Raw genomic sequence first — 16,862 nt, 5'->3', positions numbered from 1 at the left:
GTAACTGGTAAGTGTGGGACCTGTTAAATCTTAGGGAGTACCTAAAGATTGCTTTCTCCCATATGTATTCCTCCAGATGTTGAGATCTTCAGAGGAAGCGCAGCTGAAGGTTATCTTCTGAACCAGGAGAGAAAAGACATTGAAAGCAAGGCCTGTGGAACAATGGCCCTTCATAGTAAGATATGTTTCCAAAATATGTCCACCAGATTTGCTTCACCTACAGTAATGTGGTCAAAATACATCTCTCTGTGCAGGTATGTGGTGCCTATGTCTGTTGAAGATGCTGCCATGGATTCTTTTGCCTGGATACCAATCAATCAATTTCAGCTCATCGGTCCTACAATATTAGCTGAATATTGCAGTGTTTGCTGCTACTATGTTTCAAGGTTTGTTTGTTTGTTTTACTACATGTGATGAATTCTTACAGGCTGACTTAAATGTATATAGTAAGTTTTAGTGGTAAATATAATGTAATTTTTAAAATTTGGCCATCCCATCGTAAGTGGTCAGAGAACTTACCCTGTGTCTGAAGGGAATCAAGTCCCAAATGTGGTAACTGCCTCTTGATAATAATAATAATGCACCATCAATGTGCCTGCTGCTTCAGAGCAGAGGTTCTTTAGCCTCTGGCCATTGTGACTGGGGATGATAGGAGTTGTAGTCCAACAACATCTGAGAACACAAGGTTGGGATGACCCCTGCTTTAGCGTACAAGAGAGCAGGTCCTTGCCCCAAGGGGCTTACAATGTATCCTTGAGGTGGGAGACCACAGAGGAAAAGGCAGAGATGACAGTAGGAGTAAGAATCAATTTAGGAGCAGGAATCGACTTGGTTACACTAGGGCCAGGAGACAAAATTTATCGCCTCCAGGGGAAAGCTTTAATGCCTTAAACTCTCTCCATTCTGATTGTGACGATTATTTTATTTTATATTATGAGTGAAAGAAAACATAAAAACCGCTGAGCAACTTCTTTATTTTTTGGCAAACCAACTCGAAAGCCTTGTGAACAGGCTCCCCTCATGTCCTCTTGACAAACCAGGATGTTTTTAAAACGGGGGTCTTTCAAACCCCAGCCTGAGTTTTAAGCTCCCTTTTTTCCCAAGAGAGAAGCGGGAGGGGGGGAGGAATCTGCCCCCACGAAACTTCTCCCCGCCCCAAAGTTTGGCTCAAAACTCTGCAAGCCGCTGCCCGCACACCCTTTGCCAGGCTGCAGAAGAAATGCTTCCCCGGCTCGTCAAAAAGAAAATCCAAATGTAACCCAAAAAAAAAAGAGCCGCATCTCCTTCCTGAGTGTGTGTCTCGCTGCTGGGCTCCTTAAACTTTTCCCTGCCTGCTCTTGCTTCCTCCTGGAAAGTCCTCTTTCCCCCGCCCGCCAATGATGTATGGATGATATACTGCGTCGGAAAGAGTGGCAAATATATGTCTCTCCCTGGCTCGCGATCTATATGTGACGGCCATATTTGCCGAGCGCTTGTCTCGCTCGCTCGCTGGCTGGCAGTAAACAAGCCCAAAGTCTCGGGAAGACACCGAGACGCTTCGTGGAATTTCAGGACATTTTCGCAGCCAGCACAGCACAGCCGCCCGCCCGCCCCTCTCGCCCTCGCCCATGTCGCTGCTGCTCAGCATGTCTTACAAGCCAAACTTGAATGCGCCCATCAGCCAGCAAGGTAAGCCTCCCCGGCGGGCAAACTCCCCTCGCCCCTCGCTGGCCATTCCAGGGGCTGGGCAAGAAAGAGAGAGAGAGAGAAAAGCCCGAGCCCGGCGAGGAGGAGGAGGACGGAGCCGCCGCCGCCGCGGTCGCCCTGCGCCCCAAAGCGCCACCTGGGCTGCCAGCCCTCCGCTCCTCCCCCGGCTTGGCGAGGTCTCCTCTCCGGGTCTGCGTGAAGGGATTTGGGGCTCCTCCTCGCCCTCCTCGCCCCCGGCAGGCTGGGGTCAGGATCCGGCCGAGCTGATTCATCCTCTCCGCCATGATTCACTTTGGGGGAGCCCTTCTGCCCGGAAAGCGGGTGCAAAGTTTGGAGGCTGCGCCGCCCCAGCCTTTCGCGGCCGGGGGACCCTTCTGGGCTGGCCGCCTCGCCCCCTCCGCTCCCCGCCAACCACGATCTTGGGGGGAGAGGAAGGAGCGGCTGCTGGATCGCGGCGCCTGACGCTTCTCTCCCTCTTTCTCTCTCTCTCTCTCTCTCTTTTTTTGTCATTCCTCCCCTCCCTCCATGATCGCCTCCCTAGAGCGGCTGATTGATTCGGATCAAGGAAGGAAGAGGCGCGTTGCGCCTGAGCGAGGGCCGCTGCTGGCGACTCGTGGCAAGTGCGTAGAAAAGAGAGAAAGAGGGAAAGACACAATTAATCCGAACGAGGATGGCGAAGGGCTGGACTGATCTGCCTTCAGGGGCTGGTCTGCAAAGACCTGCCCCGGCCAGAAGCGCCCAGAGGGCGACGCGACTCTGGACACGCTCAGAGGCACTCTTGACAGGGATTCAGACAGACCCGCTCCTGGGCCCATCATTGGGACGGGACGCTCTGAACATGCTCAGAAGCACCCGTGTGGTAGGAATTGGGACCTGCTCCTGAGTCAGCCGTGAGGCAGAGCTGACTGTGCTCCAGAGGCACTCTTGACTGGAATCGGGACCTGCTCCTGGGCCTGCCACGGGGCAGCTCTGGACATGCTCAGAGGCATTGTTGACTGGGGTTATTTCAGGGGGCCTCGCTCTAATTAGGCAGATGGGTTCAAAGAAGCAGGGCCGCCCCAGCTCCACCCCTTCCCTATTTTCTTCATGCTCTCCCACACTCTTCTGAGGGGCCGCCAGGGAGAGGGCTGAACCTGGGCCCCCTTTTCGCTGGCCCCTGGAGTCTTCCCTCCTCCTGGACCCTCTCCAGAGCCTGCACATCCCCCTGGTGATCATGAATGCAGGATACAGTTTTCCTGCCAAAAGTGTTTTCAAAGCAGCCTTCTGCGAAATAGAAGATGTTTTTGGGGCCCCCAAGACTCGGGAATCGATGCATTCGGCTGGAAGAGTTCCCCTCAGACCGTGGCGGCCTCTCCTTCCCGGAGGGCTTCCGTACAGCGGCAGAAGGGCCCTCCCTCAGGGATGGTGCTGTGGCAGAATCCTGCACTCAGCAGGGCTGAGGCGAGGAGGTCTCCCGGGGCCCTTCTGACATGCTGCTGGACCATTCTTGCACACCGTGGGGCCGACCCCTTAGAAGCTCCCTGGCACGATGGAGTGTTCAAAACACGGTGTGTGTTTGTAATGTGTATAACAACTCTGAGGTGGGAAAGCGCCAGAGTTCAGTGGTAGCGCATTTGCTTGGCCTGCAGAAGGTCCCACGGTTCCCTCCCTGGCAGCATCTCTGGGCAGGGCTGGGAAAGACTCCTGCCCGACACCATGGGGAGCTGCTGCCAGTCAGAGTAGACAGTTCTGAGCTAGATGGACCAAGGGCCTGACTCAGTAGAAGGCAGCTCCCTAGGGTCAAGAGTCTGGCTTCCATATCATCGCTGAGGACTAAGAAGGGAGTAGCTTACAGCCACTTAGTGAGTTCATAACCAAAGCAAGATTCGGGCTGTGGGGCTTCCATGTTGCATAGGACAGAGGTTTCTCTTAAATTTCGTAATTCAATGAGTGTGGTGTGTGTGTGTGTGTGTGTGTGTGTGTGTGAGAGAGAGAGAGAGAATCAATGTCTGCAGGAAAAAGACTGACTGACAAAATGGTGACCCCCCCAAACCCACAGTTGATTGTGTTCCTCAATTGGAGAGGAGAGCTGGTCTTGTGGCAGCAAGCATGACGTGTCCCCTTAGCTAAGCAGGGTCTGTCCTGGTTGAATTTGAGTGAGAGACTTGATGTGTGAGCACTCGAAGAGATTCCCCTCAGGGGATGGAGCCGCTCTGGGAAGAGCATCTAGGTTCCAAGACAGGGCTGAGAGAAACTCCTGCCTGCAACCTTGGAGAAGCCACTGCCAGCGTGGTGTAGTGGTTAGAGTGCTGGACTAGGACCGGGGAGACCTGAGTTCAAATGCCCATTCAGCCCTGATACTTGCGGGGTGACTCTGGGCCAGTCACTTCTCTCTCCGCCTAGCCTACTTCACAGGGTTGTTGTGAGGAGAAACTCAAGTATGTAGTACACTGCTCTGGGCTCCTTGGAGGAAGAGCAGGGTATAAAATGTAATAATATAATGATAATCATAAATAATAGACAATCCTGAGCTAGATGGACCAATGGTTGGACTCAGCATATGGCAGCTCCCTATGTTCCTAATCAATACCAATAGGAAAAATAACGTCATTGTTGCTCTAGTGTTATAGTTTAACACTATCATAGTTAAAGGGCTTATAAGTGTTATAGGGCTTTAAAGTTGCCCGAAAAGCTGCCGCCCTGGAGAAGGACTGTCTCCCATTGGCTGAGAGGATGATGACATCTTCCGCCTTTCATCAGTCTGCCGTCCCGAGGAAGGCCTGAAAAGCTTCTTCGTGTATTGTCTGTCTGTTTAGAATAGGAGTGGGCTGCCAGAAACCTGTGGCACTAGGGCAGTTTACGCCATTCCAAATGCAAGGCACCAAACTGAAAACATACATGGTTGCCTCGACACAACAGGCCTTCCAAGGACGGGGTTGAGGGCCAGATTTGTGGCAGCATCGGTTTTCCCCGTTCCTAAGCAGGGTTGCATCTGGGTGGGTGACCCTGTGTGAGCACACTGCCTCTCTAGGAGCCAGCGGGGTGTAGTGGTTAGAGTGCTGGACTAGGACCGGGGAGACCCGAGTTCAAATCCCCCATTCAGCCATGAGACTTGCTGGGTGACTCTGAGCCAGTCACTTCTCTCAGCCTAACCTACTTCACAGGGTTGTTGTGAGGAGAAACTCAAGTATGTAGTACCCCTGCCACAATGGCCAAAGAAGTGATAGGAGTTGTAGTCCAACAACGTCTGGGGACTTATGGTTGAGAGTCCTGGGCTTGCATCACTTTCCCTCACTGATTCTATGCTGGCCAGGATCACCTTAAAAAGAATTATTAAGCAACACTGATACAACTCTTTACTTTTAATCGATACATGTATAACCTTGCCTTTCCTCCAAGGAGATCCAGGTTGTGTGCATGGCTCCCCTCTCCTTATGCAGGAGAGCTGGTCTTGGGGTAGCAAGCCTGACTTGTCCCCTTAGCTAAGCAGGGTCCACCCTGGTTGCATATGAATGGGAGACTAGAAGTGTGACCATGGCAAGATATTCCCCTCCGGGGATGGAGCCACTGGGAAGAGCGTCTAGGTTCCAAGTCCCCTCCCTGGCAGCATCTCCATGATAAGGCTGAGAGAGATTCCTTCCTGCAACCTTGGAGAAGCTGCTGCCAGTCTGTGTAGACAATACTGAGCTAGATGGACCAAGGGTCTGACTCAGTATGTGGCAGCTGCCCATGTTCCCCCATTTTTATCCTCACAACAACCCTGTGAGGTAGGCTAGGCTGGGAGATGGTGACTGGCCCCGAGTCAACCAGGCCGCTTCATGGCAAGCCAAGATTTGAACCTGGGTCCTAGGCAACACTCAAACTACAACCCCGAAGTTATTTGTAGATTGTATGCCTGGGATTTGCAGACTGCTACCAAAAACTACAGGTTCCCCCCCCTCATCTGGGGATGGGGGTGATCCTTGGAATTTCTTAAAGCCACTACAGAATGTGACACCTAGGTGTGCAGAAGCCACCGGATCTCTTGGGTTTCCAGGGATCTCCCCTTGCTCTCTCTGCCCCAGCTCTGGATTTTGTGCAGGAATGCTTTCTTTTTCTCCAATGTTTCCTTTTGTCCTGCATTTTGGATGGGATTGCAATTGTTGCCACGTTTCTGGGCGCGCTGGGAGCGAGAGGCATCTGCCCCATCGAAGAGACGAGGCTGCTGGCGATGGGAGAAGTCGCCTCCCCAACCTATTATGCTCTTGAACAATGCCTGAGAATCATGATCTGATCGGTCTGTGTGCATTTCCCGCCCCCAAGAAGGCCCTTTGGCAGCCGTGATCTGGGGGGTGTCCAGATGACCCCCCCCCCGCTTTGAGCTTTTGCTGTCCTTGTGCATCGCCCCAGAGACAGAGGAGCTCTTTAGGTGGAGACAGGGGCAAAGAAGGAGCTGCCACAGTATCCAAAATGGTTTCTCTGTCTGCTTTGCACATCAGCTGTTCCTCTCGCTTGCACTGATGCCAGCACCCTGGCTTAAGGCCAAGGGAGTTAGACAAAGGAGTCCCGGCAATTGAATATATCGGATTCGCAGTGACATGACTGCAGATGCGCTCTCGCTCGCTCGCTCGCTCTCTTTTGGTGTGCTAGCAAGCCGGCTTCTGGACGAGAAGGTGCTTTTCTCGGCCGGCCGGATTCGAGGCTCTTCTCTTGGTCCCTCTCTGGATTCAGATCTGGAACGGTGGCTTTGCTTCCAAACCTGGGGAAAGATCCCCCCCCTACCCCCTGTTCCATGTCGGCCTTTGGGAGAGTCAAGCAAGGACCCGCAGCAAGAGGCAAGGAGGCCGTTCTGCCCTTGTCCGTCTTCGCCTGAGATTGGCCCTGCCGGGGAGATTGGCAGGGCTCCTCCGCCCTGTCGCTTATCACAGACATGGAGTCTCTTGGGGAAAGGCTCCCAGAGCGGGCTCACGGAAAACCGAAAATGCGATCGTGGCTCAAGTGGGTTTGAAACCCAGGTGCACAGAAAAGGAGGACCTCGGCAGGGCAACGCGGGGAACTCGTGCGCTTAAAACCTGAGCAAATGCAAAGACAGGACTTGGGATAAACCTGCTGGGCAGGATGGCAGTCCAAGGACAGGATGCCCCCACAGACTCTCCCCTGCCAGCTCCCATCTCTCTTCCAAAGACCGAGGGGGGAGAGGCCCCTGAAGAAGGTCTCCATATTCACTTCCAAGGCCCGGGGGCCATGCTTCAAAGAGAGAGACAGAGAGCAGTCCTGGCACCTCCAGTTAGGGCTGAGAGAGACCTGTCTGAAACCCTGCAGAGCTGCCGCTGCCAGTCTGTGTTGGTAGTATTGATCCTAGTGGACCAAGGCCTGACTCAGTAGGTAGCAGCTGCATCTGTTCCTACTGTATGGATCTCTCATTGCAGGCTGGCTCGATTTTATTTCAGGGATGGAGCCACAGCCCAGTGGAGCCACACCCTGCTTTGCATGGACTAAGGTCCCAGATTCAGACCCTGAGAGCTCCAGGTACAGCTTGGAAACACTCCTGTCTGAAGCCTTGCAGAAGCCGCTGCCAGTCGGTACAGACCATACTGAGCTAGATGGACCGATGGTCAGACTCAGCATATGGCAGCTTCGGATAACACATTCTTGCCTTAAACCCAGATTTGTGGGGCTGGGAAAGGAGAGCTGGTCTGGTGGTAGCCAGCATGATGTGTCCCCTTAGCTAAGCAGGGTCTGCCCTGGTTGCATGTGAATGGGAGACTAGAAGTGTGAGCACTGGAAGAGATTCCCCTCTGGGGATGGAGCCGCTCTGGGAAGAGCAAAAGGTTCAAGTTCCCTCCTTGGCAGCATCTCCAAGATAGGCCCGAGAGAAACTCCTGCCTGCAACCTTGGAGAAGCCACTGCCAGTCTGTGAAGGCAATACTGAGCTAGAGAGACCAAAGGTCTGACTCGGTAGAAGGCAGCTTCCTATCTTCCTAAAGGTAAAACTTCAACTGGTTGTGAACCATCACTCGGTATGGAAAGTTCAAAGGCCACGATGGGCTGAAATCCAAGACTGCTTTTCTGCTCCTGCCCACACAATTGTGGGTGTGTCATTGTGCATTCCAGGTGACTAGACACACACACACAAAGGTTTGTATGGGTTAATGACCCACTTAACTATGATGGTCCCCAGCAGGGAGGGAGAGAGAGAGACATCTCCTCTACACTTCGGAGGACAGAGAAACAGAGCCAAGGGAATCTTGGGGTCCATAACCATTCCCAGGAATGTTCTTATTTCATCCCGATTCTCCATGGCATTATCACAAGACGGCCTGAAAAGGCCCCTTTCCCTCTTACGGGGGCTGCTGATCAAGGCAAAGTGGGCTGCTTGAAGACCTTGTTTCCCACAGTGCAAGGCTCGGGCCCTCAATGTTCGCCCTAAATTTTGCCCCCGAGAACTGCATGGCCTGGAGGTGGAGGGAGAGACAAGGGGGACGTGCCGGGAAGGTGCTTCTGGGAAGAGCATCAACCTGCTTGCAAGCGGAAGGTTCCCAGTCCCCTCCCTGCCAGCATCTCCAAGAGAGGGCTGAGAGAGAGAGACTCCTGCCTGCACCCTTGGAGAAGCCGCTGCCAGTCTGGGCAGACAATCCTGAGCTAGACGGCCCAAGGGCCTGGCTCCGTCGACGGCAGCTAGGGCGCGTTCTTCCTCCCAGCAGCCGGCTGGACTAGATGGCCTCTGGGGACCTCCCAGCCTTCTGTGATTTCCAAGCAGGAGATTGGCGACGTTTTTTATTTCCTTCCACCCACGCGCACCCTCCAGCTGGGCTTAGCTGGCACGGCTGCTAACACGGCCATCTGCACTGCGCGAGGGGGCTGGCACCACGGCCAAGTCCGGACGCCTCCTTTTGTTCTCTGCCTGCTGCTGCCACGCTGATAAGGCACTCCGAGCTCGGCTGCGATGTCCTATTACATTTTCGAGGCCGAAGGCAAAGGAGCAGGTACTAACCCCCCCCCCCAAGGTTACCACTGGCTTGGCGTCTGGGGGGGGGGGAGGTGCTGCCGTGACTCAGTGGCGGCCTCTAGTGCTGGCTGTGGGGCGCTGCGGGGAAAGCTCCCCAGGAGAGAGGGCACCGGTGTGGCACATCATGCGCTCAGGCACCTCTGGCTGGCCCAGGCCGGCCCGCCTCCACGAGTCCTCGGTGATGGTAGGCTGGCTGGGCTGGGCTCCATGTCGAAGCCTCCGCCAGTCCGGTGGGATTGTGCTGTGCACTGTTGCTCGTGGGGGGCCACACTTACTAAGCAGGCGGTCGACGAGGTGGTCGGCACTGAGAGCATTGTGCAACTATCTGGAGGGGCGGGGAGAAAAGGAACAGCCAGCTGCCGAAGGCTCCCGAGACACCCGAAATGGGAGGATAGCGGCGCTCGAATGATGGAGGTGGGTGGAAATGCCGGGGAGTGCTGAATAAAGTCCCACTTTGGGACGGCCATGGAGAGGAGAGCTGGTCTGGTGGGAGCAAGCATGACTGGTCCCCTGAGCTAAGCTGGGTCTGCCCTGGTTGCATATGAAAGGGAGACTTGATGTGTGAGCACTGAAAGAGATTCCCCTCAGGGGATGGAGCCGCTCTGGGGAGAGCAGAAGGTTCCAAGTTCCCTCCCTGGCAGCATCTCCAAGATAGGGCTGAGAGAGATTCCTGCCTGCAACCTTGGAGAAGCCACTGCCAGTCTGTGAAGACAATACTGAGCTAGATGGACCAGTGGTCTGACTCAGTATATGGCAGCTTCCTAGGTTCCTAAGTCTAGAAGTCCCACCTTCTGACGGCCATGGAGAGGATTGCTGGTCTGGTGGGAGCAAGCATGACTTGTCCCCTTAGCTAAGCAGGGTCCGCCCTGGTTGCGTATGAATGGGAGACGAGAAGTGTGGTCAGATGGAGGTGGTCAGAAATGGTGGCAGCCCCCTCCCACTGCTCAGAAGAGGTTCCTGCCATTTCTTGCCTTCTCCAAAAGGGCAGTGAAGACCAGGCCGCTGGGGAGGAGGTCTGTGTGGTCCCGGGTGTCTCGCTCACCAGAGGGCTGGGAACACTCACCTTCGGTGAGCTGGCGAGTGGATTTGTAGAAGCCTGCCTAAGTTGACTGTGTTTCTTCTCTTTCTCCGCCATCTCCACTTTCCCCTCTCTACGTCACCAGCATCTCCAATGACATCTTCTCCCAGGGTCTTGGGCACACTCACTAGTCCTTAATCTGACTACCCAAGATGATTGGAGACTCCTGCACACTGTATTCAAGTCATTCTCTCTCTCTCCCTCAGTCCCTTCATCTGCAATATGGGCATCGTCGTAATTCTGGTCTCCCTTACAGCGTTTTTATCAGGATTCCTGAGGGAACAGCTCTGAAGTGCTGTGAGCATATAGGAGAAGGGCTGGAATAATAAACCCAGCAAATGCCAGCTCACCCTACGATGGAGGACAGGTCTATCAGTGGCTTCTAGTCCGAGGGCTATAGGCCACCTCCAGGGCTGTTCTGAGAAAGCCCTAGCAGGGTGCGGGGCCTGGAGCAAATCAGCCAGTGTGGGGGCCCCTTCCAGTTAATTTTAATGGGGGTGAAAAGAGGTGGGCCCGGGGCAGTTACCCTGCTGGCCATAGGACAGCCTTAGGACAGCCTTGGCCACCTCCAGCCTCAGAGGCAGGATGCCTCTCAACCCCAGTTGCAGGGGAGCAACACCAGGAGAGGCATGCACATACCAGGAGAGGCATGCACAGACCTCTTGCCTGCGGGCTTCTCAGAGGCATCTGGTGGGCCACTGTGGGAAACAGGATTCTTGGGCCTGATCCAGCAGGGCTGTTCTTATGTCCTTATTCTGCCACCAGAGCTATCGTCGAATAGCGAGCAAGCCATTATGGCCGGGTTCTGAGTGTTTCTTTTCACCTCTGCGGTATAAATGACTAGGCTGCATTTGCCTCGCAACTCCAAATGGCTCTTAATGGAACAGGGAAGATCGCGGTGGTTGGCTTGCAAAACATGTGCTGGCTTGTATTGACGAATGCATCTCGAAGTCATAATTCTTCTTCTTCTTATGTTCTTTCTCCAAAGCTGGGAGTATTCACTCTCCTTCCACAAGCATGGCCGGTTCCGGGCAATACAGGCAACTTATCAATGACTACGGACCACCGTCTTTAGGCTACACACAAGGAGTGCAGGTAAAAACTCCCGTGTGGTTCCCACCTTGTTGTTAGTGGTGGAGGGCTGTATATTGACGAGCTGTCTAGCTTTCTTCCTTTTCTGTAAAGCCTTTTGGCACAAACGGTCTTACTGCAAGGGGTGCTCAATTTGTGTGACTGGAATCCGAGTATTCTTCTTGGTCTTCCCCCCTTTCCTCTCTTGCAGCCCTGAGGGGCAACGTAAACCTGAACGGGGCAACCAGCCCACGGGACTTTGTTGCTAGCCTGCAGGTAGCCCACAGCAGCAGGCGCCTCAAAGAACTTGGCACTTGGGTGGGGCTGACACAAAAGGACTGTGTCCCACTGACTGAGCAGGGACAGGTCTTAATTTCTGGCCACTTGTTTAAAATGGTGGGAGGGAAAGATCCACAAGGAACTAGTAATTGCTTGGATTAATGCTTCTCTTTATAATTAATTTGGCTGCAATAATCAATGCACTGAAAATTGACCTTGGCTCCCCCCCACCCATACCAAGTCATGGTTGTTTCCAGCCCACTGGGCCATTTGAGTTGTGCAGCTCTGTCCTGTAAGCCCCTCGGGGCAGAGACCTATCCTCTTTCATTTTATATAAAGTATCATGCAACAGCGGTAGTGAAGTATCCAGAACATGCAGATTAAGAGAAAGATTACAGTGCCTAAATGGAAGTGACACTTTGAAGCAACCAGATTAAGGCTGGGTGATAGACTGTAGGGTCCTTGGGGCAGGGACTTTTCTTTGTGCACTTTATAAAGCACCATGTGCTTTATATATTTATATATCTATTTCCTCCTGCTTCCCACATATTTATATATTTATATATTTCACAATGTAAATGAAAGAATACATAAGAATGTTTTGAGAGATTGTGCCAGGGGCGTACCAAGGTTGGAGTGGGCCCAGAGACGAGATTTTAAAACGGGCCCCTTGCTGCCTTCCTCTCCTTCTCCTGGCCCCATGTCTCTGCTGCAGAAGAACATTAAGGACACGTATGATACAGAGTAGCAGATTAACAGAGAACAGGAGACTACAGTTACAAGGTGCAAACAACAGCAGAACCAAATAATACAACAGTATCAGCTTTGTGAAATACAAGAGGGCAATTCATGTTTCCTACCACAAGAACAGTTCACCTCCCCTTCTGTGGGTTCCAAGGGAAGCTTCTGTTCCAGGCTTAACAATTTGTGTCAGGGCTGTAGCGTGGCGGGATTTAAAAAACACACACACACACACACACACACACACACACACACACACACACACACTCTTTTACATTTGGAAAAGGCAGGTGAAGAGAGATCCAGGCAAGCCACAGTTTTAAAATTAGCAAATAATCCAGGATACTAGGCTAGCTCCACTCTTCCCCAAGTATTGTGAGCCATTCTGGGAGCAAGGAACATTTTTTTGTTTTTAATAACTTGTTTGGTTGAAAAACAGTTGAATTTATTTTCAACAGCCACCATCAAACAAACAACCAATAAACTCCCAGCCATCACCCCCTCTTTCCTTTCCACAGAGAGGAAAACGACTCATTGCAAGTTCCGAGGGGAAGCTCACATGGGTCATCAGGACTTAGAGAGAAGAACCCAATCATTTTAAATCATGTTTAAAAAGTTAAAAATAGTTCAGGCACAAATAAGGGCATGTGGGGGGGGACACAAATAAAGGAAGGCTTCCAATTGGGGATAGAATATCACACACACACACACCATAAATGTGGGAAGCAGGAGGAAAGAAAGCACACAGATAAGGGTTGTTGGTTTGACTTTCCTTTCCACTTGAACAGCTAGCTCCCAGCCAAGCTCTGTCCTTCATTCAGTTGCCGAGAGGGGGAGGAGCTCAAGACGAGGAGGACCAATCAGAGATGGCTGCTCCTGCAGCCGCTCTCCTCCCGACTGATAAAAGAGAAATTGGGAGTCACAAAGAACCTGCTTGGGGGGGAATGCCGCTCAGCTGGGGGGTGCAGGAGAGAAACCTTTGAGGTGACAAGGCCCCCTATTGCCCACACTCCTGGCTCTGGGACTGGAGACAGGGCAAGGACTGGCCTTGGGGCCACCTCAGAGGCTGTGGGCCAGGAGACATTTGTCTCCCTTTGTCTTATTAATGGTACGTCCCTGTGTGTGCATAGATAGTGCTTTTTGGAGCAGGTTTGTCTGACATCTCAGTTGTAAGCCCCTGCGAGCTGTGACCTGGTAAAGTGTCACGTTCATGGATAGTGAGAGCCAGTGTGGTGTAATGGTTAGAGTGCTGGACTAGGACCAGGGAGACCCGAGTTCGAATCCCCATTCAGCCATGAGACTCGCTGGGTGACTCTGGGCCAGTCAACTTCTCTCTCAGCCTAGCCTACTTCACAGGGTTGTTGTGAGGAGAAACTTAAGTATGTAGTACATCGCTCTGGGCTCCTTGGAGGAAGAGCAGGATATAAAATGTAAATAAATAAATAAATAAAAATGGTGCTGCACACATCTGTATGTTTTGAAGAATCGGTTTGCTTGTTCAAAATAAAGTCATACCAAATTACCTACAGATACCAAATTTTGTATACACAAGCCTGCCACTGAATGCACTACTTAGCTGAATGTACTTTTAAAACCAGAATATGCTGGGAGAAAGGTTTAAATAATTTCCTCCTTTCTTCCTTCTTTCCCCTCGACTGCCTTTCCAGAAAGGAGGAAAGGCAGAGTCGTGGGCGGGAGGTGGAGGAGGAAGAAAGGACAGCCAGAGTCGGGCGAGTGGTGGTGGGGAGAGAGTGAGCAAGAGAGTGGGTGGGGGGTAGAGGGGGGGATGCCACAGGCTCAGTGCACTACCGCACAGATGCTCTGTGCGGGGTCAGCAAAACCCTCAAAAGTAAGTAAACTACTGCACAGATGCTCTGTGTGGGGTCAGCTAGTTTGTTCTTAAAGTGTAATCAATGCAAAATGTGCAAAATGACTTTGCCTGGTAAATGATGAGTCTCACCTGCTAGTTCAATCATCATCATCATCATCACCACCACCACCACCACCACCACCACCACCACCACCACCCAATTTAAGAGGGTTTGGGGCTTGTTGGTCACTGTTACTGCTTTTTGCCTCAGCTGCTTTCTGCCTTTTTCCATCTCTAGGGTACCAGTAGTAGTCAAGTACCACAGAGCAAGTATGCAGAACTTTTGGCAATCATAGAAGAATTAGGAAAAGAAATTAGGCCCACATATGCTGGAAGTAAAAGTGCCATGGAACGACTAAAACGAGGTAATCATGCTATTAGAAGGTGGGAAAGTCTTATGGGTTTTCTTACTTAAAACAACAACAACAAATATTTATATACTGCTTTTCAACAAAAGTTCCCAAAGTGGTTTACATAGAGAGATAGATTAAATAAATAAATAAGATGGATCCCTGCCCCAAAGAGCTCACAATCTAAAAAGATATATAAGGTAGACACCAGCAACAGTCACTGGAGGTACTGTGCTGGGGGTGGATCATAGGGCCAGATGGCAACCTTATTTGGATTTTATTTCTATAAATAAGGATGCTGTCAATCCACCAGGCAAACTTGATTACATTTACTCTTGGTTGCTCTTTGCTTGGTTGGTTAGATTTTCTGACACAGTATTCACTGAGGACACACATTACTTGCCTCCTTAAATTCTACGATGTACAAGTGACCTGGGGTCTGGGGAGGGAGTTTTGAGTTTAGAAAAACATTGTTCTTCCTTTTGTATAACCTTTTATCTAATAATAATAATAAAAGACAGGCACTTGCTAATAAACAAGAGATCTTTTTAAAGCAAACCCAAGTAGACAGCATAGTCATCTTCATTTTTGCAGGCATCATTCACGCTAGAGGACTGGTTCGAGAATGTTTGGCAGAGACTGAGCGGAATGCAAGATCCTAGCCATGTTGAGTTGCAAGATTTTCCCATCTCTTTACCAAAAAAAAGGAGAGAGAGACCGAGACCGATTCTTTTGGAGATTGAAGACCCATTTGGACAAATCCCTTCATTTGAGACTGCTCGACTTCTCCCGCACCCCTGCCCTTTACAAGAATGTGGGCTGGAGTTCAAAGAGCTATCTAGGATGTACCCAAGGGCTTGTGTGTGCCAGCGGACATTCTTTGGATTTCCTGCCCCCACCCCCTGGCCTTTGAACAACACTGCCGTGTGCCGTATCACAACCAGCTTCAGAAACTTCCAAAGCAGTTTGCCATCCAGCATGGTAGCCTTTCTGTAGGAGAAATTGAAAACCCAACATCTCCCCGGGAGTATAGCAGTTGTGGTACAATGGAGGTTGTTTGTTTGGTGTCTTTTTGTCTGGGTGGATCCCTTGACATAATCAAGAAGAACAAGATGATCCTCCCACTGGACAAGGGGTTTGCAATACTTTAGTTCCATTGGGTGTTCTCTGAATTGGTTTTCGGGTTTTTTTTGGTGTCTTTTTTTTAATGCACCCCACATCTTCAGTTACCTTTGTCTTGTCTCGTTCTTTCAATGGACAGTGTACCCTTCACGCAGGGGTTTTCAGACTGTTCTGGGAAGGCCAGAGATGTCTCCAAGGTGACTCTCAAAGAGGATGTGGGTAAAAGGTGAACACACCTTCCTGCAAGGCAGTTGGGCCAGCACAAGGGATCTTGGCCTGTGAGACGCCGCTGCTCCAGAGAAGCGTGGGGTGTATCCTTTCCAGATGGGGCGACAAGGAGGCAGAGGCATGACCGCAAAGATTGGGAAGCTGACTTGGGACAGGGGTGGGCAGACTCCAGTGCTGCAAGATCTCCTGGATTTCTTACTTCTGGCCCGAGATCTACTAGCCGGAGCCAAGTGCAAAATACTTAGGGTGCTTTGGAGTCCATGCCCAGCTCAAATATTTTCAGTACCAAAACAGCACTCTTAGTCTTTTCACACTCCTGGTTCCCCCACCCCAAGCTTTCTTGTTTCAGCAATCTGTGCGTACACACACACACACACACGCTACGCTATGTTAAACAGCTTGCTGACTTACTGTAAATTACCATATTTACCTGAATCTAAGATGATGTTCCCTCCCAGTTCTTTCCTGTTAAATATGGATGGGTGGGTTGTCACCTTAGATTTTGGTAAACACAGGTATCTCCTGTATTATATTTTAAGGCATTGTCTTAAAACTCAGAGTTGCCTTCTGTTTGGATCAATTCAGAGGTCCACCTTTAGATTCCAGTGTCCCGTCTCCCCACCCCACACAAGGACATGCCCAGAATCCTTTGTAATGCATCAGGTTCCCACAGCAAATGCACAGGGATTCCATCAGCAATCAAGCTGATGTGGAAACTATCCCCTGAAGATAAAAACTTGAAAACTGCTGTTAATTCTCCACTGTTTAGGTTCTCTCACAACTAAAGGATTCTTTTGTGTTTAACTGAGGTCATACCTTATTTCCCAAATCAAACCATTTGCAACACACACCATACAACCTGTTTAAAGATCTCCGCCTTGTTTTTGCATGACTGTTAGTATTTTGGAGTTCATTAGAAGTGCACGAGTTATACAAAAATCAGAAAACAGCCTATGAAAATCTGTAATGGGGCCCCCCAGACTAGCTTGGTTTTCTTCAAGACTTAAATTGTAACTTTGCCAAAAAAAAAGGGGGGGGGTTCCAAATGAGTGACTAAAACTTATTTGCATCTTTATATGTATTTATTACTTGATGTAATAAAGCTTATTTTCATTAGAGTTTGTATTATTCAGAAATGAAGGTCTGATCATTTGCAAATACCCTACGAGTGTATAACAACTGATAGAGCAACCAGATCCCATGAGAAGTCCAGCACTGATTGATCACAGAATTTTAAAGTTGGAAGGGACCTTAGAGGTCTTCTAGAATCTAGACCACCTCTCTGCTCAGTATAGGAATTGCCTCTACTAAGCAAACGAGTGTCAGCCGCCAACCTTAATCTGAGGTCTCCTAGAATGGGAGGAGAGCTGGTCTTGAGATAGTGAGCATAAATTGTCTCTTTTGCTAAGCAGGGTTGTCCTGGTTTGCATTTGGATGGGTGATCATATGTAAGCATCGTCTGCCTTTCCC

At 50.8% G+C, this 16,862-nt stretch overlaps 1 protein-coding gene across 3 annotated transcripts; it reads left to right on the top strand.

Moving 5' to 3' along the window:
• The first annotated feature begins 1,369 nt into the window (after positions 1-1,369).
• Positions 1,370-16,508, top strand: CDK2AP1 (cyclin dependent kinase 2 associated protein 1). Of its 3 annotated transcripts, none has more exons than XM_053279437.1 (4): positions 1,370-1,668; positions 10,720-10,826; positions 13,931-14,057; positions 14,637-16,508. In XM_053279437.1, exons 1-4 carry the CDS (start codon positions 1,608-1,610, stop codon positions 14,702-14,704), a joined length of 363 nt encoding a protein of 120 aa, XP_053135412.1. In that variant the 5' UTR covers positions 1,370-1,607; the 3' UTR covers positions 14,705-16,508. The 3 variants fall into 3 exon arrangements, with proteins under 3 accessions (XP_053135412.1, XP_053135413.1, XP_053135414.1); XM_053279438.1 differs by lacking the exon at positions 1,370-1,668 and adding an exon at positions 6,090-8,630; XM_053279439.1 differs by lacking the exon at positions 1,370-1,668 and adding an exon at positions 8,651-9,067.
• The last annotated feature ends 354 nt before the right edge of the window (positions 16,509-16,862 follow it).

Source organism: Hemicordylus capensis, chromosome 15 (assembly GCF_027244095.1).
Source record: "Hemicordylus capensis ecotype Gifberg chromosome 15, rHemCap1.1.pri, whole genome shotgun sequence".
In the NCBI taxonomy this organism is placed as follows: domain Eukaryota; kingdom Metazoa; phylum Chordata; class Lepidosauria; order Squamata; family Cordylidae; genus Hemicordylus; species Hemicordylus capensis.
Note: the sequence above shows the minus strand (reverse complement) of the source record. Positions and strands in the feature narration are given on the sequence as shown.

What these genes read in the sequence shown, in the direction of transcription:
- CDK2AP1 (XM_053279437.1), top strand. Translation starts at nt 1,608, where the DNA reads ATGTCGCTGCTGCTCAGCATGTCTTACAAGCCAAACTTGAATGCGCCC. An exon ending in GCTACACACAAGGAGTGCAG is followed by an intron (nt 10,827 to 13,930) that starts GTAAAAACTCCC and finishes TTCCATCTCTAG; the next exon opens with GGTACCAGTAGTAGTCAAGT. An exon ending in CATGGAACGACTAAAACGAG is followed by an intron (nt 14,058 to 14,636) that starts GTAATCATGCTA and finishes TCATTTTTGCAG; the next exon opens with GCATCATTCACGCTAGAGGA.